Raw genomic sequence first — 23619 nt, forward strand, 5'->3', positions numbered from 1 at the left:
TTACACTGTCAGAAATAAAATATTCTATAATTGTATTTTAGCCCTTTACTGGCAGTAACCTCACAGGTGCAACTATACCCCTAAAAGGGAGCATATTAGTACCATACAAGTATGCATGCTAAAGGAACACTCCACTATTTTTGAAAATAGGCTAATTTTCCAACTCCCCTAGAGTTAGACAGTTGAGTTTTACCGTTTTCGAATCCATTCAGCCGATCTCCAGGTCTGGCGGTAGCACTTTTAGCTATAGCTTAGCATAGATCATTGAATCTGATTAGACCATTAGCATCTCGCGCAAAAATGACCAAAGAGTTTCTATATTTTTCCTATTTAAAACTTGACTCTTCTGTAGTTACATCGTGTTCTAAGACCGATGGAAAATGAAAAGTTGAGATTTTCTAGGTCGATATGGCTAGGAACTATACTCTCATTCTGGCGTAATAATCAAGGAACTTTGCTGCCGTACCATGGGTGCAGCAGGCGCAATGATATTACGCAGCGCCTGAAAATAGGCTAACTTCCGCCAACATAACCAACGTGACCACCTGCTTGCACAGGGAGCATCCTGGGGACTATTTTCAGGCGCTGCGTAATATCATTGTGCCTGCTGCACCCATAGTACGGCAGCAGCGCGGGGGTGTCAGAATGTTCGAAAACAGTATACCGTTGCTTAGCCTTTTCAAACTTATTTTTGCTCTCAAACGAAGAACGAAAAAGAACATTCGTTTGAAGTATATCGAGGCCTTTACAATCCAATCTAAATTTTAGTCGGATCTTGCCAATTCAATCCGATTGACGTGTTTACATGTAACTTTTTTATTCTGATTGTGCTTCTAGTCCTATTACGATCGGACTAGTAGGGTCCATGTAAACACAGCTATTGATTGGCTGTATTTTGCTTGCAAGTCATGTTGGTGGGACTGCATCTTGCTTACACTACTGATGGTGTTTCCCTTTGCAATTTATCCCTTGGTTATGCTGCCATGTTGGTGTGGGAGAATGCACAATTTCCCTCATCATTACTTGAATAAGTACCAGTTTCTTTTACTAATTGTCCTCGCTTTCAAATCTCCAGAGACTATTACAGTATCTTATTTACCAGACCTACCCTGGCTACCTTTGCTCTTACTGGAAACAATCTGCCCTGGGATCTTTCTGAACATTGGCATAATTTGCGCAGTTTCTACTACAGGCCACATGCAGATGCTCCTAACATACCTTCAGCCTGTCTTATAATTCCTCATGAGACCTGACCTTTAACCTCAGTATCGTTCAATGTGTGATTATGCTTACTCTGTGCAATAATTATTACTTAGATTTTTTAATGACATTAACGACTTGCATTTTGGCTGAGCAGAAGCACAATTGGGTTCATCCTTTCTTCTTTCTCCTATGAAAAGGAGGCTGACTTTTTTATGGTACCTCATTCTTGCTGGTTGTGTTGTTTTACCATTAGCTTTTTGGCAATCCTGCAGTGGCATTAACACTATATATTTGTGGGTATGTGTCAATGTATGTGGACAGTTTTCACATAACTAGTAGTCTGTTCTTTCTCTCTACTGTTTTAGACTAAAAATAATTAGAGGGATGTTGGCAAAACCCTACCAGACCTCACAGAGCAGAAAAGGTAGAAATCAATACTCTCATACAAAAAAAGACCCTCTCTGTGAACTGAAATCAATTACAGCTTTAAAGTCTTCTCAGTTTCCTGTGGAGTTTATTTGTCTATTTATTTTTTATTTTTTTGTAGCAGTTTAGGAAATGTTTGGCAAGTCAAATAGTTGTTTGGAGGGTTGAAGTGATACACTGATAACAGGACAAGAACGTTCAACCCTATCTTAAAAAGTTGCTATTATTTTTTGGGAGTGCAAAATATATGTGATTCAAATGAAAATGCACATTTTTTTTTCTTTTTTATGAACACGTTAATGACTTTTGCCTTAATAAACTCCTAATTTGCTGCTTATTAATAGTTAGTAAGGTAGTCGTTAAGTTTAGGTATGGGGGAGAAAGTTTAAGGGATCTAAATTATGGTCATGCAGAATAAGGCATTAACATGTCCTTTATAAGTACTAATAAACAGACAATATGCTAGTAATATGCATGCTAATAAGCAACTTGTTAATAGTGAGAATTGGTCCCTAAACTAAAGTGTTACCCTAAAGTTTTACCATGTTGTGTTTTGGGAAATGTTTGTAAACTTAATAGATAATGTCCTGGTACAAACGTACCACCGTCTGTTTTGCTTTTCTACTGATTTTTTTCTTACTGTGTACAAATGAAGTCATAAAAATTCATACGCATTTGCAAAAAATCTGAATGTTGGCACTTTACAACTGTGGTGGTTGGGTGACACTGAAAACCTGCAACTTAAATGCTTCATAGAGATTGCTGTTACTTTTAGTGTCAATTTTTCGTGACACTAAGCACTACAGCTGTTCTTTCCAGACATTTTGTCCTTTTCGTACCCACACTGCTTTTCTTCTCTTTTAAACTGCCATATATGGTTATCACCAGGTAATGGAGTGTTCTGATAAAATCGATTGAAATCATTTGTCCTAACAATAAGGAATCTGCCCAAAAGATGTTTCCTTACTTCAAATGTTGTGCCAAAAAGTACATTTTTGGCTTATTGCAACTATCAACTTTTCAATGATGATTATTACCATTAACAATTTTTGAACAGGCTGAAAAAATATCTGCCATTTTCCTGCAATGTAACAAGAAATATTTACCACAGTTGTACTGTAAAATATATTAACATTTATTAATATAAATATTGTTTGGAGGTTAACAGGACTGGAAAACAAGAAAACATAAATATGGTGATGATGTTGAAAGCGGCATGATTTGATCATGATAAACTTTGATCTGTGGTGTTAGGTGACCGCTCAAAAGTAGATTTGTAGAACTACTCTTGAGATTGTTCTGCTATGCATGCAAAGCATATTTTTTATTAATGCATAATGAACCATCAGGGAGAAAAGCTATCCATTCTGAATGCTGTGTTGGCTGAAAATAATGCTGACGACAAGCAATCTGACCCAAACTATTCAATAACATCCCCAAATATACAAGAGTGTAGGCCAAAAAAAAACTAACAAACATTTCTTCATTCAACCGGTTTACACAGTGGTCAATTCTGCCTTACAAATAAACTCTTTCAAATTCCTGGATTTCATTCCTCTACCTAATCAACACATTATTAATCAAAACCTTATAAATTTTAATTAACATAATTTCCTTCTGATCTGCATATTGTGTTTTTTTGTTGTTGTTATCTCTGTGTTTTTGCAAAATTCTCCCATTAAGCAGTGCTGCAGGGCTTCTTGTGTTTCTCTGTAATTAGCTGCTGGTGTTTGGCCTTCATCCCCCCTGCAATCATAATCACTAATTAAACGCCCATGTTCATTGTGTAATTTGCAGCTTTTTGTGACATGATTAGGTTCTTTCTTTTTTTTTTTTTTTTTTTCTGAATTCTCAAATTTATTAGGGTTGCAATGCACCAAGGTCATTTTAAAGTAGTTTGCTTCCCAAACTTCCTAAAGATGTTGAAAAAAGCCCTTCGATACTGATGTTGTTTTATGTGAATCAGTATATCATAAGCATGTGTTTGGACACTAACAACCAGCTTCATCCATTAAACATTAACATTAATATTACATTAAACATAGTGGGTATGTAACATTGCTGTGTAACGCATCTTACTGTAGCTGTTAAAAACTACCTTCTCATTATGAAATATCTTCTTCTGCTGAATTTTGTTATCAAGCAAAACAGATAATTTACATAAATTATAGCATAAACAAATATTATAAAACAAGGCACAACATACAACATAAAATGTATATTGTAAGTATGTTGTGCCTTGCTTAATAATATTTGTTTAATGTCTTGTGATTTTGTATTGAGGTACTAATATTTATTTGATACTTTATAATAATATTTTATTAGTAGGCCTACTTCAATTCAAAATCTCAGAAATCACGTAAATGATCTAATATTTAAAAAATGAATAGGAATTTTTAAGATCTCTGCTTAGTTTACATTATTTTTGTGCATATAGTGATGAAAGATGATTTCAAACAACATTTTTTTTATAAACAAAAGGTAATGTATTTTCATACATTTACACTTGCGCATGTTCTCTGGCAACTTGAGAGACGAGGATGAAGTTTCTAAAAACAAAGTGAATAGTCAGTGCTCACTGGTTTTTATACTCCATTCTGGAATTTAGGGAACATTTCAGTGTAATGGAATAATTGACAATAGGACAGCACTAGAAATGGCTCCCAAGCCAGTGCACTAGGAAACTAGACTCTGTACCCCGTTTCAGAGCAGGAATCAAATCCCCAAAGACCTTGTAGCAGATGTTGTTAAAGAATACACCTGATAGTGAGCTCACTAAGTATTTGCCTTGGGTCTAGTGTACAACTTGTGATTGGATTAGGAGCATTTCCCACCAGTGCCTTTTTAAATGGTTGTGAAGGCGTGGAGGAACGGCAGCCAAGCAAGGAAGGCAAAATGATGATAAGGGATTTTCGAGTGAGCAAAAGCACTGATGTGAATAAACTTAATATATCTAACTCTTGAGAAGTCTCCTCAAAAGCCTGAAATAACCATTTGAAATAGTCCTTCTGATGCGAAGAAATCTGACCTTTTGCACAAATTTGCTTATTTCATTAGCAAAGTAAAATTAGTGCATATTTATAAAGACACACGTATTCTTCTTTTATGTCTTGGCATGTTGCCTTTGCCCATAGGCATGCTTTATTAAGGTAATTATTAAGTGTTTTAACAACCTCTAATTTGCTTGAAGCTTGAAGCTATGTGTTGTCATCTTGGGTTAATATCAGTTTTATTCATGAGAAAATTAATTGAATCTACAGTTGCATTGATATGGATGGTCTGGCTGTGCCCATATTTGCGTAACATTTGATGGCAAATGTCAATATAGATCAGTTTGCATTGCAAGGCATAAAATGTCAAATTATCATATGTTTGGTGCTTCAGAGGTTTTCAGTAGACAAAAGATTCCTCCTCTAGACACAGTTTGTAGTAACAGGAGAAAATGGTAAATCAGATATCATAATAGTGGGGGCACCAAATGATTGAGAAGTAGGCTATTACACATCCATTTCTGTGTATGTGTAGATACAGGTGTATATGATTCTGCACACCAGCCTTCGGGCACCCAAGAGTGTCCATCAGTCATCAGGGTGTTGAGATGATTCCGTTTGTGTGTTTCTGTGACAGAAAATCAATGGCTTTCTCCCCCCAGTGACTGTTTAACAGTCAGAGCAGCATGCTGTGAAAACTGGGTGTCTGTTTTAGTCAATGACCCAGCACTGAAGCCCTGCAACTGAGTATGGAAACACAGATAGAGAGAAGAGGTCAAACACGTTAGATCAAGAGTATATAAATCTATCCTCTCTCCTTGCTAAAATTGTTTTAACAACGTATTATCCATTAAAACATCAAAAATGATTAAAGCCAATGTGTTTAACAAGGCTTTAACAGTATGCTAATGGCTACATGTCTACATTTTTCAAAGACTCTGGAAAAGTTTTACTTTTCAAACTGACAGCCTAATTTGTAAAATGTAGCACAAAGTGCTTTAATTAAGTACACAACTATGAACAAGTTTATTCTGGTCAATATAACTCAACAGCTTAATGACATTTTCCACACTTTTCTTTATGCTGTGCTCCCTAAAGAAAAACTAAAATGTATTTGAAACACATTTATTTTGTGCTAAGTATACTACAATTACATTTACATATTTATGTGCTTAATAAAAATACACTGCAATTGTACTTTTGCTATACTAAACTGGTATACTTAAAGTCTGCTAAACTGGAAAAACTAATTTTGTGCACAAGGCACTTTATTTGTGTGGAAGTACAGTAGTGCTGAGGTCCAACTAAATATATACTTGTAAGTATACTGTATTTGATTTTGCTGAAGTGGAACTATTGCAAGTATACTTCAGGTACACTTTAATTATCAGAGATCATACAATCCTTATTAATAGTGATATTAAAACACATTTTAGGCATAATATTAAGAAATGTGTGTTGTGCAATAAAGAAATACTTCAAATAAAGTTTAATTATAATTTTATATCAGTCATAAGTGATATCTCAATAAATATGTTAATGGATACAAAAGGGTACAACAGACATGTTTGAGAATATGTTTAACATTGATAGATATATTGTTGTTTTGAGCATTTCAAAACACAGCACTCTGTGTGCTTGATTTAGCATTTGTTTGATTTTCTTGCTTCTGAAACCATTGTAGAACTAGTGGACCAGCACTATTACTGTTGATTGTCTGTGCGTTCCACAACTGCTGTGAATGATTTGGCTTCATAGGTGTTTGACGGAGATTAAGTGCTTGAGCATGTGTTATGTAATGTCCGCTTTGCGTCTCTGAACCCAGTGTCAAAGCCATTACCAGAGAGGACACTGGAAGTATCTGGGGTCTTGTAGCCAGAATCTCTCTCTTAGAGGTCACAGATCTGGAAACAGTCTTTCTTGACTGTTGACTGTTGCATATGCTGCCCTCATCATAACCATAGACTGACTTCAAGTCAGTGAAATCAGAGCATACAGGTGACTCACTCAGGAGTGCAGGCAGACTGCTAGTGGGGAAGGATTGCCAGAAGATGTCAGAAGTTGCACCTGGGTGCTTATAGTGTGCAGGTGTGTGTCATTATGTTCTCCGTTGCCCTCTATTGCATGAGTCCTGTTAGTGCTAAGAACAGATTTATTTGAGAAGCAGATGTACCAGGAAGCTTTTTAGTATTAATGCCGGTGCTACACATATATTTAGATAAGCTTATATTCCATTATTTGATATTTAGTCAGGCCTATACAACCATCTGATCGGAAAATTACCTGGGTAAGGTTGCACCAGCTGTTTATAAGATCTTAATTAAATTGGAGAGTAAAGATCACACTAAAGGGTTACCAGCTACAACAGTTTGTAGCTAACTTTATTTGGTTGGACCATTTGTTCTAAGGCAGAATATAGCTAGTGGATCATAAGCTCTCCTCCATAAAGTAATGTGTAGTCACAAAATGTGTAATTTTCACTTAATGATTCAGTAGCAACCTTCAAATACGTGAGCAGAAGTTGTGTTGAAATACTGTGAATTTCAGTTTATCCTTGATTCTAACTTTTTTTTTTCACTCGTGTAACTGATGGTAAAAAAAAATCTGTTTCTATGAAATATGATACTACCTAATCATGAATAAACTAATAACTATTTGCATATGTCAGATTAAGAAACTTTTTAAAATGATTAAGGATCAGTAAATAAATACTGATGAAAACACTTCAAAACTGATGATAAATTACATGTATTTATTATGATTGATTATTTTACGTGCACCGAGGCCCACTGTTTAGGTCATGTTGAAGAGCCATTCACAATGTTCTCTCTTAAAATGAAACTAAGTGTAATGTCAACATTATCATATATTTCTAAATGATTAAAGTCTAGTTTTTTATTAAAACTAACATATTTCCCTCATTTTATTATCATTATTATTATTAATGTTGTTATTATATGAATTTGTTTTATTAATGTGAACTTTTCTTTTTATAAAGGTCATGTTAAAACTGTCTTGAGATGCCTTCATTTAATTTTGCTACTTTTTAAAGGCTTTATATATTTTATAGTTTTACCCTTGATGTTTAACTTTAAAATGTGAAATTCCGTCATAAAAATGTTAATTATTGCCTTTTAAAACTATGTTCTAATCAAAAGAGTAAAATAAGCATTAACTATTTAAATAATGTGCGAAAATTATTTTTTACACAAATTACCACTGTCCTTCAGGCCTCATTTCCATCATGGCCAACCTTTTATCAGAAGTTTTTATCAGAAAGTGTCAGCAAAGAGCATGCTTAAGATGCAATGCGTGGTCAAACTCAATAAATAATTTACTAGAAATGTCCATGACAGTATTCTCTTTTATATAGCTATGCTGTTTGACATTGTTAGTGGCAAATGAATAGAATGTCAGACTGTGAAAGTGTTTTTTAAAAGTTTATTTTCTATAAGTGTACACATGTGCCATAGTTGAGACACACAAATACATGCAAACAAAACAAGGTAAAACTAATATTTGTGCAGTGCATAGTTTTGAAGGAAATTCCTGCTTGTCGTGTAATTTCTGCAAAATGATATTATGTTACTTAAATGTCCGGTGAGAGGTACTAATTGTGTGTTCAATTTTATCCGAAACAGAACGTGAATCTGGCAATGATTTATTTTTTACAGTGGTTGATGTATGTATCGTGGCAGTTTGGAAATTAATTATCTGGTGAGATGCACTGGTCTATTGCATTTGAAAATAACGTACCACCTACACTTAAACCCTACACTAACAAAACCAAATATGAGGTGAAACATATTTGCTGAAGCAACCATGCCATTTTAGCTTGTTTCTTTGAGGTTTTCGTGATGTTTCATTCATCACGCTCAGTATGGCAAGTGCTGCTTTGTACCAGGTGAGGCACTGAGCAAGTTTACTTCAACAGAAAAGACAAACGAATGGAGCTGGTTTTGTGATTCAAATATTAAAATGTATTAGTTGACCAATAATGCACCTTTTTTAAGTAATATTCAAGAAATTGTCTTTATTAATCTATAATCTGCCCCGTAATCATAATTTTTTGTTAAAAGGAATAAGGTTGTTAGTGTTTTACTGCCTCTAGTGTTAATTTCAACTAGAAACTGCAGTGAATTTTAAGGTGCGTTTTTTAGGTATAGCTGCGTTTCAACAGTATTATTATTCATAGTTTTCTTGAAACTCAAACAACTTTTTTGAATTTTATTTTATTCATCTAAGGCTACCCTTTACATTACAATAATTATGGGCCTTTATTTAAATTATATCTTAAAAGTGCATATAAGTATTATCAGATTTCTTCTTGTACTTTTAAGGTAGAATTAAAGAAAAGGAGCAAAACATTTTCTAAAAGTGCACAGAGCAGAAATTATGCAGTGGACTCAGTGTGGTTGTTGTTATCTGTCTCAAAGGTCATTGGTTAGGTTAATTCAATTTTTTTACCACTTGTTTTGCATCAACATGATACACACCCTGCACTGCAAAAGGCCACTGCAAAATACCATTTCATCATCAACCTTGTCCAAAGTCAAGTATCCTCTCTATGCCTGTTGTGTCAACACAAATTAAGTTTGGAGTTAGAGTTAATATGCGCAGACTGAAAGAGAAGATGGAAAGATAGATGGAGAGGGGAATACATTTTAACTGACAGTACTCCCCAGGGAAAAGCTTCAGGCCAGCCCTGCACTGGCTTGTATAAATCAAAATGGTTTTGTGTGGCCAAATCATTTTACTCATCTTCTTCTGTAACCTAAAAGATGATGTGATGGTCCTCCCAAGGTGCAGAAAGATGCAGGCTACAGATGTGGTTGCAAAAAACAAACAAAAAACAGACCTGTTTTGATGAGTGTGAGCAAACATTGTATGGCATGTTCAGTCAACTGTTCTCCTGGGTTCCCTCTATCAGAGTATTGCTATTATCAAATGAATGTAGGCAGGAACATAAATTCTGGTTTCTAAAAATCTAAATTACAGAGTGAGAAAAGATTAACTCTGATGAATACTAATTACAACCGCTATTGTTACAGAATCACAAACTAGATTTTTTTAAACCTGTAAAACATGTCATTTTAGAAAGTAAAACATCTAATCATATTCCAGAGTGCTCTCTCACTTTGACAGAAAAAGGCTAGAGCTAAATTGTCCACAAAGATTTTCCTAGTTAATATATTCATGTGTTTTCAGCACCTCTTTATTTTTTCCTGCATTGCGAGCATCAATAATGGCATTCATCTTCTCATTTAGACATGGTGCCTGAGGCAGTCCGATAAACAGAAATCATTTGCATAAATATGAAACACCTCAGTTTTGGAGTGGCATGGGGTGATCTAATGAACCCTCTTTCTCCTGTGTGAGGAAAGAAGGAGATTGATTCCTAAATTAGACAGACAGGTTGTTTTCCATCGCTCTGACTGAGGCAGCGTAAAGAATGTTTCTTAAGTGTGTGTAATATATGGACTTTGCCTGAGTAGAGTTGCATCTTTATCATTTATTTAATCTGAAAGCATTCCAAACTTGTGGTCAGACTATAAAATGCCATCTAAATCAAACGTATTTTAAGATGCAATGTTAGTCTTTTTAACAAACAAATAGAGGCCGCAAAATATTAAAACACTGACACTTTCACTTACCTCAAGATTAAGTAACTCCTCTTAATGATAAACATATTTGTTAAGTGCTCATGTACTGTGGTTCCCTGATGTAGTATTCAGGGACACCAGCGTGCACTAGACATCCTTCAGCTCACTGCATCTGATGTCTTCGATCTCACGCCTAGACACCTGGAAATGAGCAGGGCACAGTTACAGATAACAGGTACATATAAAGCCAGAATTTCAGAAGTAGCTTTCCTCATTGCTGCTTTGTTGCACGTCTCAGGTGTGATTGATAGTAGCTGATTTTCTCTACCAAGAGACACGAGAATCTTCTTAGCCTGGAATTGCACATTCCCTGATCAAAGTATAGGCCAAAGCCTGATGCATTTACTATGTGAGCTGTCTCGGTTGATCACAGTGATTACAATGCCCCCAAAATACCCAGATGATGCAAAAGGGAAATCAGGTTCTTTCTTACAACAAAGACATCTGCGTAACTGCACTAAAGCCTATTTATGTGTTTTCTAAATTATGTTTAATATATAGCACTACAATTAATTCAAACACTCTGTATACAGCAGGACACATCATTCTGCTTTTCCCCACACTCTTTCATTCCTTTCAAAATCCACTCCTTTATTTCCTCTGCCAATCATTTCTTTCTTGTTGCTACTACCCTCTGAGTCATCTCGCAGTTCTTCATGACGGAAGAAGCAAGGAACCAAAAAGAGAGCGATGACTGAGATCACTTGTCATTCAGATTATTGATAATGATAAGTTGTGGGTAAGATGGTTTCAAATATGCACCTCTTTAAAAAAAGTGCTGGAAAAAAGTGTTCTGAATTTCTTTTTCCACTTGAATTGTAATTTTGGTTCAACACAAATCCATAAGGTTACAACACTATTTGTTTTTTGTTTTTGTTTTAATTCAGTTAGAAAATGTTATTTGCTTTTGTAAATTAAGTATAATGTAATAAGTGACTCAAATAAATAGCCTAAATTTGATGTATCCCTGACATAATGTCTTTGATTTTACGTAAACTTGTGTCAAATCAATTATACGTTTCTAGACAGCTAACTACTATAGTGGCATCGGTGGGAAGTACAAGAAGGAGGTGATCAGTCACTACACTGGCTTTTGTACAGTAATTGCTCATTTTTAGGGAAATTAAGAGGATTTCTGTCTTTACCTCAGTATCAGTAGTGAATGCTGTCTGAGTTCTGAAAATATATGTAGCGGTATCTTATTGCAGCGGGATCTTATGTGTTTGTGTTTGTGCAATGTTGATTTGTATAAATGACTGAAATACATGAAGCCAATGGGAATGCGTCTCTATTGGCGTGCATCTTCACAGCACCCTGGGGGTGTTACTTCAAAAATGTTCTTTTTTTTTTGGAATTTTCATTCCAGTGCATCACTACTGAGATTATTTTTTAAAGCCATTTATTCAGCTGAATTTCTTTTCACTATTATAAGCAAAGGCCCTATCATTTCGAATGTGACATGGAATGTAATAATGTAATGTGGCTTTAGTATGTGCACGTACTGTAAGTGCATTCATTTCCTCTCCCCTTCAGTTTTCACAGATAGCATGCTGTGAATTATAAAGTCCCTGCCCAGTTTCAGTTAATGCCAACAAAAATGATTCATGCAGTTCCAACACAATTGGATTAAATAAACTTTTTATTATTTTAGAAAAGTATGTTGATTTATGAACATGTGGCATAAGCCTGCATCAGAATTGTATTTCATGTAAACACCTAATTCAGAATATCCACCATTACTGAACATTCATTCAAAGTCGGTCACGTTCGACGTCATGTATGTCGTCACGTATGTCATTCATATCTGTGCATGTCCAAACAAAAGTAAATCTGGGTGATAGTAGTTACAGACAGTGTGAGAAGTCAAGCTATTCAATAAACAAGAGTTTCATGATACACATTTTGCAATTCATCACACTCTTGTCTATTTTTGTTAAAGAAATGAGAATTAATGAGCTGTTTAAATTACTGCCCACAATCACTAAACTGTAGCATAATAAATGACAAGAGCATCTCCGTTATTTCCAGAAGAAATAAGAAGAAAATATAGAGAAGTGCAGGAAAAGAATATTGGCTTTTAGAGGGGTCATAAATTGAGAAATCAAATTTTCCCTGATCATTTGACAACAAGATTTGTTGTCACTATATTATAAGTCACTATATTATAAACATACTGAATTTAACTTTCAGAATTCAAAAATTTCTCAAAAAAGTAGCTTTTACAACTTGTTTTCTACTTCAGTTTTTATTACATAGAGATGAAAGCAATAAAAAAAAAACTTTATAATCACTGGAGCTGTCAATCACAAAGGGCGAGCTCAATGAATGCACTCATCCATTATAATAAATGATACAGTCTACACTGCTCAATTTATCTCTTATTTACATTGTGTTTGCTCTGTGTTAGTTATGATGAAAGCATTCCTGAGAGTGCAGAAATTGAGTCAGAACATACAAAATGTATGCTTCTTGAAAAAAAAAATGCTATAGTCAACACTTTTCATGATTAGTTAATCTCGGCATCTGTATTAAAACATTTCAAAACAGTTCCACATGTAAATATGTTACCCAAACATAGCATTTACATTGAAGACTTAAAAAAGATGCTTCCCTTGTAACACTGTTCAAATCAAAGTGCTAAAATCAGGATAGAAAATGGCCTTTCATTTTCTAAATTATGTTTTTAATGTAAAAATCTTTTTCTTGCTGGGACAGGAAGTAGTACAGATGGAGGGACAAAAATCAAAGCACACTCCAAATCTAATGCTCTCACTCTGTGTTGACCAAATATATTTGAGGACAGTCATTTAGGGAGAGTCATCGCAGAGTACATCATGTGTGAGAGGCATTTAAAACTTCTTGGCTTAGAGTGGTTGTTGCGTGGAAAGAAGAAGTGGGGCGCTATCAGAGCAGTGCGAAGGAGAAGTGAAGCAGCACTTACTTTCACCTTAAATCTTTCTCAAGCTGAGTGTGTGTATGATTACGTGTTCGTTGGGGAAGGAGGCGTGGATCACTGTCAGTGTTGCTTCCTTGGGGGAGATTAATAATTCATGAGATGATTGGTGAGACTCAAAAGATTCGCCCGGTGTGTCAAGACTTCGTTACATGTCTTTGCATGTTTGTATGCCCCAGCGCAACACGTAACATAAGATCTCTTCATAAATATTAAATGGACTTTTTGTCTTCAGGTCTGTCACCACTGAAGCTTCAGAACATCTTGAGTGTGTTAGACAGGCTACTACTCAAACTTTTTTCAAAGAACAAGTCGACAAGTGTAGTTCTAATATTCAGACTAAACAACATTGGGACGAGGCCCAAATGTCCTCAAAAATTCAGCCTCAAGACGCACCTCAGTGTTTTTCTTTGAATGAAATGCTGTCAGACTAAATCACTTTATGCTTCACAGGACCAATACTGTTCAAAACTCAGAGCTGCTTTTGAAAGGCCAGTCATCAGAAAGCAGACCCCGGTGGCCTCCGATTTTCTAATGCTTTCACTGTTGAGATGGATGCATTTGTTCAAATGGAAAAGTCAGGTAGGCAGTTTTGTTGTAGAAAAGAACTGAATATAATACATATTAGTTTACACATTAGTTTATCTTTAGATGATGGATAAAGAGTCAACGTTGCTTGAAAGCACTTTTCTAAGCACAGTGTTATATTTCACTACGTACGTAGAAAGCATCCTCATGGTGCTCAACTATTTATTGCTCCTTTTTACCCTCTCTCATACTTGTCATTTCTGTTTTTGTGGGGCATATTTGAGTTTAAAAGACTTTGTGTTTAATGTATTGATGATTATTGCATTTATTTTTGTGTTATGCATATCTAATGTACTTTAGAAACTGCTCATGATGAAGACTTTTTCCAAAGGGATTAAGTGTGTGCAGCTGAGTGGTACGTGCGTGTGTGCTTGTGTGTGATCACACTACTCCTTAATCACTTGTTCTCGCATTTATCTAATCAATTGTCTGTCAGTCTCTTTTTTCCGGCAGGGAGGGACATTGATCTTCAGGAGTCACCTCACACTCGTTACAATGTTCTCCGTCTTCATTAACACCTCCATTAGTCTCACATTGTTACTCTCTAACACAACAACACAAACAATACTTTGGCAACAACACGCATGGGGAGAGTGGAATAGACTATGGTATGCAACTTGGGAAGAATGAATGAAGAATGCATGCACAAACAAAAATACAGACATACATAAAAACAGATTAAACACAGTCAGCATATAATTTCATTTGATACATATATTCATATTTATTCAGCTAGCAGATGCTTTTATGCAAAGTAACTTACAAATGAGGAACATCACAAGTAATTTGTCATAAGAAGCAAAAATATTTATAGTATGCAATAGAGTGCTGCAGCCGTGACATCAAAACCCAGAAGACTTATTCACCATGGGTTACCTTGGGGTTTTTCAGTTTTAAGTAAACAAGGTCTGTGGTAAACATAATTTGATGATACTTGGACGATTTGCTCTACAATGTAAATTACACATACGCATAATGAAAACACAAATTTTGTAGCAGTAATGTATATTTTTTTTAAAACATAGGCCTATGTTTGTAATAAGTAACTACATTAGAACATTTGGGATGTGAGTGTGTGCATTTTACATTGTACAAATTGTCCAGTTATTGTCAAGTTATGTTTACTCTTACTATATGTTTACTGGGTTTTGATGACTGCAGCACTCTATGCCAAGTATAAACTACTAGAAATTCATTTGTACACAAGATAGAGCCAAATGTAACCAAATTGACAGGATTTTTAAACCTAAAAAATGTAAACCTCATTATCAACTGGGGAAAAAGAAACATAGAAAAGGAATGTGAAATATTTAAAATAAAGAAATATTTAACATTCTGCACTTTTTCAGTGTAATCTCATTAGTAATTTTAGGTGTTCATATGTAAAGTGTGTGTTCTAACTCACATACCTGTGACATTTGCCTAGACACTGAGAAATAGCAAACTGATATATAAACAACATCTAAAACACATTTTACGTATGAACAACTTCAGAGACATACAAATGTTTGCAACTCATTTTATGTTGATAGAATATTAAATTCATTGACTTAATAGGTCAAAAACCTGTGTATAATATTATATATTGACTAAAATGATAGTCTTCCTATTCTTTTTTTAAAAATTGGGTTTAGATTAAAGTCTTAAAAATTGTTGTAAAATGTACCTTTACATATTTATTTACATAATTATAATAGATATATTATAATAAAGGATTTTTAAACATTTCTAAAACTGTTAAGCATGTTATGCTTTCAATACATCCATACTGAGTTATATACAGAATTGTATGTGTAAATGGTATGTACAAATACCCTAGTGAAAAAAATATACTAAAATGTATACAAATACATTTACATATTTATGTGCTTAATAAAAATACCCTGCGATTTTACTTTTGGTATACTAAACTGGTATACTTAAAGTCCGCTAAATTGGAACAACTAATTTTGTACTTTAAGGGTTAGTTCACCCAAAAATGAAATTTAGGCTGCGTTTTACTCACCCCAGATCCTAGGTGTATATGACTTTCTTCTTTCAGACGAATCCAGTCGGAGTTATATAAAAAAATTGTCTTTGATCTTTCAAGCTCTATCATTGCAGTCAGCGGGTGTTGCAGTGCTTCAGTCCAAAAGAAGTGAAATAAAGTAGACACTTTTTTTATGCATGGGCGCTTTTTATTTAACTTCTTTTGGACTGAAGCAATGTAACACCCACTGACTGCAATGATAGAGCTTGAAAGATCAAAGACAAATTTTTATATAACTCCGACTGGATTCGTCTGAAAGAAGAAAATAATATACACCTAGGATGCCTCGGGGGTGAGTAAAACGCAGCCTAATTTTCATTTTTGAGTGAACTAACCCTTTAATTGTGCAGAAGTAGTGCTAAGGTCCAACTAAAGATATACTTAAGTATACTATATTTTATTGTGCTGAAATGGAACTATTGCAAGCATACTTCAGGTACACTTTAAATAACAGAGATCATACAATCCTTATTAATAGTGATATTAAAACACATTTTAAGAATAATATTAATAAATGTGCGTTGTGCAATAAAGAAATATTTCAAATAAAGTTAAATAAATAAGTTAATGGATTTGAAGTATAGAAATAAACTTATTTTAAATAAACCATACCATATCATCAAACAAATGTTTGTCATTCACCATGTGGACTTCTTTGTATAAAAGTGTTCTTGCTTCCTCACAAGTTGCTCTTTTGAACATTCTCAAATCATGCTGGAAAGCATGGATCAAGTCAACGTTTATTCATATAATGCTTTTCACAATCTTTCACAATTTTTTTAAAGGAGCCCTATTTGTGCAACAAACATGTAGAGTGTGCTGTCTTTAAACCATGAAGGACGTACCAAATGTGATGCATTTTCTCTAGCGGACTCTTGCACCCCACTTTACCTACAGGTTACATTCACACCTGCTGAGTAAAAGAAAGATTAAAAAAAAGAGCAAAGAGTGGTAGAAAGAGAGTGTCGTGGTGGAGACAGTGAGTGACCGCTGTAAGTGGATGTAACAACCTGCTGCTGTGAGAGGAATAAAAGCTCTAGTGTGAGCTCTTCTCCACTGAAGGGGAAATAACCCCTGCCTTCTCTGCTCATGTAATATTAAATATCTCTCCTTCCACTTCTCTCTCTGCCCCTCCTCTTTCTTGTAGGGCATGTGGAGAGGGCAGCATTTGTACTCCCTGTCTTTCATATCAGCTCTCTCTCCGGTTCCCTTACTCTCTCCATCGCTCTCTCGCTGTCTTTCCCTGAGTGTGCAAGAGGAGTTCGGGCAGCAGCTACGTCAGCCTTCAGCGGGCAGCTGAGGAGAGCTGTGGAACTTACATGTGTGTGTGTGTGTCTCTCTCACTCATCCTTCTCTCACAGTCTCCAGCTCATGCCTCTACTCTCTCTGGAATCTACGACTGTGGCACATCCTGGGGCACTGATACGGCGAACAAAGCACCTCCTCTCACCATCTGCACTCTACTACTCAAACAGCAGCAGACCAAAGCACAAACCAAGGAGAAAAGAAGGAGAGAGTGGAAGCAAAGGATGGAAGAGAAGAAGAGAGAGATGGGAATCTGAGGAAAAAGTGCGGAGGTAGGAGAGACTGATGGACAGAGTAGAAAAAGTGAGCAAAGGAATAGTATTGGAAAAATGAAACAGAAATGAAGTGAGGAACGCAGAGCTGATAAAGGTTAAACTGATAAGAGAAATATTTGTTATAAATAGGACGTAGCTGGGTCCGGGAGAGAATAACAACCTTAGAGAGAGAAGATTTAGGAAAAATATTTTCTAACAGTCACAGTGTTGTAGAATAGCTGGTGAAACGGAAAAGAGCAAAGGCTCAAGGAGAGATCAGCAGAAGGGATCAGAATCATTTGCAAAGGACTCTTCACACACAGCCCTGGCCAACCTCACGCCCATCGAATTTGTTTGTAAAATCAAGTTTGCTGAGGGCAACGAAGCCAACGGGGCCTCGACAGAAGGAGGCGGAACGGTTATGCTAGATGAAGGCCTTCGGCGGCAAAAAGGAGGCATGGCTGACCTGGCATCCTTTGCAAGCTCCTCTTCGCTACACGGTCTGGCTCGGGTATTGGGGACCTCAGGGCGCATGGGCTTCAGACAGACCCTTTGGGGACTGGCACTGTTGGTCTCGCTTGGTCTCTTCCTGTACCAAGCGACATGGAGCACGGCGACTTATCTAGAGCGACCCCACCTCGCAGCTATGAGGGAAGAAACCCGCCGTGAGCTCACCTTCCCAGCCATTACCCTCTGTAACGTCAACCGATTTCGCTTCTCAGCCCTCACCGATGCGGACATCTACCACTTGGCTAACCTCACCGGCCTGCCGCCCAAGAGCCGTAAAGGACACCGGCCAAGTGAGCTCCAGTACCCACCCCCTGACATGCTAGACATTTTCCAGAGGACTGGCCACCAGCTGGAAGACATGCTGAAGAGTTGCAACTTCAGCGGGCAGAACTGCTCAAGTGAAGACTTCAGCGTGGTGAGTAGCACAGGCTATGATTGTGAAGGGATTAAGTTTATTTGTGTGGCTTGAAAATCTTCTCTTTGCATGCCTCTCTTTGTTTGGTGACTCTGAGCAAAATTTTATAATGCCTCCTTCAGTCTTTTCTTTATGAGAGACAGCTAACAGCTAAATGATTTGTTTGGAATGAGGAAATGAAGTCCCATCCATCTGTGTCTAACCTCCATGCTGGGGCAACAGACAGTTGAACGATGCAGTTATTTGCCATCTTAATTCAAGATCTGCCATATTTCTCTCTCCCCGCTTGCTACATCCCTTTCTTTTCCTGTTACGTCACAGTCTGTCCCATCTGATGTTGAGTCTTATTTTGGCCAGAGAATAGATGAAAAATTCAGGAGAGGGACAAGCGACATGATTCCTGCATTAGCCCAATCAGCCTTGAGGAGACATGAGCTCAACACTTCAAAGAAAGTTCCTTTCCTTACGTTGACATTTTCTTACTTGTCACGATGGTGCAGTTCTCTGTAGTTTTGCTGTTGTTGTAATTTCAGTCAGTAATTTCCTCTTAGGGCTCTAACAGTCTAAACAGGAATAGATGAGAGATATCCTTGATATATAGACCATGAGACTTCTGTCAAGGATATCAGCTCTCTCTAGAATTCGAGCCCTCCTCATATAACTAACTTACTCTTTTTCTCTTCTCTGCTACCTCCTTCACTCTTTTTAGTCTTGGTTTCTTATGCAGAGTTTTGAAATATAATCCTTTACTATGTGATTTCATGGGATTCAGTATCAAAGGCTGAGGCTAGTGATTTACTGTATTATCCTGTTCACAAATTTGTTTGCCAGTATGTATACATTTTCATTGTGCCCCATGACCCTGGAATTACCAGAATTTCTAGTTTCTCTTTTCATATGGATATGCGCATCCAAATTGCTGCAGTTTTGTGCATATTGCTGACAGTCTATTTGTCAGTGATTGACATCGTAACCTGCCCTTATGAAAGTATTTTCCCATGTGCATTTAGGAGAGCTATAGTCAAGAGACGTCCTATTCTACAGATCTACAGTATTTTAAATCAGCTTGTGTTTACCAAAACCTTTGGAAATAGAAATCTTAAAGTAATCTTAATGTTGTATTTTAATTATTACATTATTTAAGAGATTTGCATTATTATTAATTTTATTATTGTCACAAGGATAATGGAAAAAAAGATTTTTAGCAAACGTCAGAATGTGAGAAAGTTGCTGTCCATTTGTATGTCTTTGGCTTGATTTACTCATTTAGATACATCAAAACAATTGCATTGGTCGACAGACTTACATTTGCACATTGGGATTTAACCCCTATATTATGTTGCAATTGTGAAAACTGCTGCCAGTTGCTGTGTTATTCAATTACCAAAGCCAAATTTCACTCACATTTGGTGCTTGTTAGTTAGTTTTCAGTGTTGTGTTTGTTCTGTTGACATTCTATTTAGTTTCATGCTCTTAAGAAGTCACTAGCAGCTGTGATCTCTCTGATGTCTTCAGATCTTGAAACGTCCTTATTAGGCTTCTTTGTTGCTCAGTTATGATTTACTGTTTTGTCAACAGGTCATGTAGTAGTGCCGGAACACATTTAATACAGTACCTGGGAGGTTAACACATCATAGTTTTGACATAAAGCCCTTGTTATGTTCTGACATTGCAGCAGGATGTCATAGTCTTAAAGTCTGCAGAATTTGAGGTTGCTTGATGCAATAATACATCTGTAGACATCTCAGTGCACAGATATGAAATAGTGCTACTATACTATTTGTTATTTAAAAATTAGGGCATTCTGTCAAAATAAATTTTAGTGTCTGTAGATTAGTGCTTTAAAACTGAAAGAAGTTCCATGTGAGATGAGACTGAACATAAAAATATTCTGTGTCATCAATACAATCAATTGCTTAGATTGTTGTGCCATATTGGAATGAGCTATGACAGCCTATCTATTTAAAAATTTACCTGCCTGTGAAAATTTACAGTGACTGATGGCTTTAATGCCAGATTTTTTGGATTAGTTTTTTTTCCCCTGTCAAATCGGACAGTTCTTTTCAAGAATAATGCTTTTGTCAAAAGTCTGTTCTGCGTTATGGTAAACCACAGTCACATCTGATGATAACCAGAAGTGCCAAATGTAAGCCTGTTTTGGCATAAACTATTGTTATCTGGTAGTTTTTGTATCTTTTAAATTACTGGATGATCTAGTGCTGAATAAATGTGCATTCATTCAATTTCATCCATCTAAAGCTTTTTAAAATCAATATTCAGTAGAGATGTGAGATAGACCTCTCTACATGCCAAACGTTCTCTACATTACAAGTCGATCTATCTGTTCTCCTTCTGAGATCGTAATGGCCCTTTTTATGGCTCTTACACAAAAATTGTGCCCGTCTAGTTGTCCATCTCTTTGGATAAACCGATTAAAGAGCCTTTAAAATCTTTTTTTTTTTTCAGTACCAAAAATAGACTGCTGTAACGGCTTAAGGGCGACAAACCGTGTGTGAACTCTTTGTTGACACTCTCATTGACCAATAAAAGAGTGTGTGTAATCAAACCTTATGCAATCCACCGGTCACTTCTAAAGAATTACCATCATGTTATTTAGAATCAATGAACACCTATGTCAGTTTAAACAGGATTAATATTTGCCACTTAAAGCAAAACAAGTAATGTTCAAGGATATTTAATAATAATGACAATAGGCATAATAATAATGCAATATAAACAATATAAAATTATATTACAATATATAGATGTAAATATAGTCAGATATTTTTCAATATATAATGTAATATATTAATATAATATATTATTCTGTATATTTTCAAAATACATTAAATAAATGAACACATGGATGTCAGTATACAAGGAAGTATAGTTTTGCTGCTTGATATTGCAAACTCATGTGCTTTACCATATTATTTGAATGTATTAACTTTACACACTGGTTTTTATTGTTTACTGCACTTTGTTATTCTTCTCGTTATTTCCCTACCGTGGCTAATGAACCAGAAGTCTCGCACATTCACAGAAAACGGCTTACTTCCGTGTTTAAAAATAAGGTGGATAATAACCCCTACAAATACAACTCATTATATATTTTCTCTGTTTTGGAAGGATGAACAATGTTAAATTAAACTATATTTATTGCATCAAAATGCGTTAATAGTCTACTTTACTATAGGTTAGGGGTGGATATTTTTATCAGTTGTTTATTATCCATGCAAAAATACATATTACTATTTTCATTGATAACCCTTGCTATATTGATGATAACTTTGTGTAATGCTCTTATGAATGTTTTTAGCATGACTTTGTGAAAATTTAACTACTAACATTATACTGAAATAACTAGCATAGACTTCTTCATGGCTAATAGTATGATCAAACCGTGTGATCATTTAGCCTACATATCGACTGTTTGCGAATATATTCTCAAGAAGAAAATGACGTTTTGCCTATATTTCATACTTTTAGAATTAATCGGCTAACATTAGAGAAGCAAGTCACAAGGTAACACGTTTATAACGTAAATTATTTATATACAGCTTTTCGATTACAGAATAAAGTTTCTATTTTATATACTGTTGCAATAAAATATCGGCTAGTGGACGCAAGTCATTCACAGTAAGTTAATACTTGCAGTGTTTCAAATAGAATATAACGTTTAAATTTCATTCACTATTACAATCAAATAAGAAATCAAGTCACATGTTTCCAAAGTAATTCTATGAGAAAATAACAGCGAAAACAATGAGGAAACAAGGTTAAGTTATTACATCCATCGAATGAGACATCAGCTAGTCTCTGACGAAAATGTGCCATGTTTTTACTATAGTAAATACAGTTTAATGATAGTGTTTGTAATTAAACCATAGCACCCAGTAAACAATTTGATCTCACAATGATGTCACCATGAGCTCACGATTCTCATGGTGTGGTCACAATGTGTGTGTCACAGTGAGCTAAAAGTGTAACCACACAGTGCACTCACTGTGTGCTCATACTGTGGTCGCAATGTGAGGTCACTGCACACTCACTGTGCGCTCATACTGTGGTCGCAATGTGAGGTCACTGCACACTCACTGTGGTCGCAATGTGAGGTCACTGCACACTCACTGTGCGCTCATACTGTGGTCGCAATGTGAGGTCACTGCACACTCACTGTGCGCTCATACTGTGGTCGCAATGTGAGGTCACTGCACCCTCACTGTGGTCGCAATGTGAGGTCTCAGCACACTCACTGTGCGCTCATACTGTGGTCACAATGTGAGTGCACTGCACACTCACTATGGGCGCAAAGTGAGGTCACTGCACCCTCACTGTGGTCGCAATGTGAGGTCTCAGCACACTCACTGTGCGCTCATACTGTGGTCCCAATGTGTGTGTGTGTGTTCATATTGTAAGCTCAACATGTGAGACCACTGTCATATCATTGTGTTAAACTCATTCTGTTAGTTTAGTGTGAGTTAACTGTGATCTAAAATGTATCTAATATTGGCCAGTAATATCACATACATGTAGAATTTCATCTTTTATTTCCTTCAAAGTATTTCTACAATTCAGTTTCCTTGTTTACTTTCAGTTTGGTGTTACATTTGACACAAACATTTAAATTTGACACATTCTGCTTCTGGTGTTGTTTTGGTGACTCCTTTTTGATTCTTAACTTCTATTTCTTTGTCCCTTTGGAAAGACTTGACACATCCTGAAACACAGAGAACAATATGTCATTGCAATCAGTTGCTAACAACCGAACAGGTGAAAATAACTATTAGTTAAACTAAATATGAAACAAATCATGCATCAATGCTTCCACAAAACATGCTTGTATAGTTATTGAAATATGATCCCGAGTTAGTAATGTAGTCTAGTAATGACCTGATATGGGAAGTATAACAAATTATAAATACTGATATGCAACCTAAAGCCAGGGACACACTTAACGACTAACTGAATCATTCTAAGACTGAACTGAACACAATAATGATTTTAAATGCTGACTGTAAACACCAACTGAACGCAAATGGCTCTGACACATTTGGGTGTGATCACTTTTAAGTATCAAATTCCATTCATAATCAGCCTTACAGCTGTGTAGTGTGTTCCTGGCTTAACTAATTAACTTAACTAATCTCAGCTGGCAAGATGGCTGGTTCACATGTACCTGGCTAACACATGTACCTGACTAATTTGCTAACATGGGGCCAGGCCACAGTGCATATTGGTATTATAATATCATATTAGCATATGTGAATAGCAATTAAAGAA

At 35.9% G+C, this 23619-nt stretch overlaps 1 protein-coding gene across 1 annotated transcript in view; it reads left to right on the forward strand.

Moving 5' to 3' along the window:
- Window positions 1-17223: 17223 nt before the first annotated feature.
- LOC107566307 (acid-sensing ion channel 4-like) overlaps window positions 17224-23619 on the forward strand; it is a 42622-nt gene continuing 36226 nt past the window's right edge. Inside the window, exons 1-2 of the mRNA XM_016251720.1 lie at window positions 17224-17421; window positions 17632-18336. Coding sequence (XP_016107206.1) covers window positions 17224-17421; window positions 17632-18336 — 903 coding nt within the window. The remainder of the gene's footprint in view (window positions 17422-17631; window positions 18337-23619) is intronic.

Source organism: Sinocyclocheilus grahami, unplaced genomic scaffold (assembly GCF_001515645.1).
Source record: "Sinocyclocheilus grahami isolate Dianchi unplaced genomic scaffold, SAMN03320097.WGS_v1.1 scaffold1069.1, whole genome shotgun sequence".
Classification (NCBI taxonomy): Eukaryota; Metazoa; Chordata; class Actinopteri; order Cypriniformes; family Cyprinidae; genus Sinocyclocheilus; species Sinocyclocheilus grahami.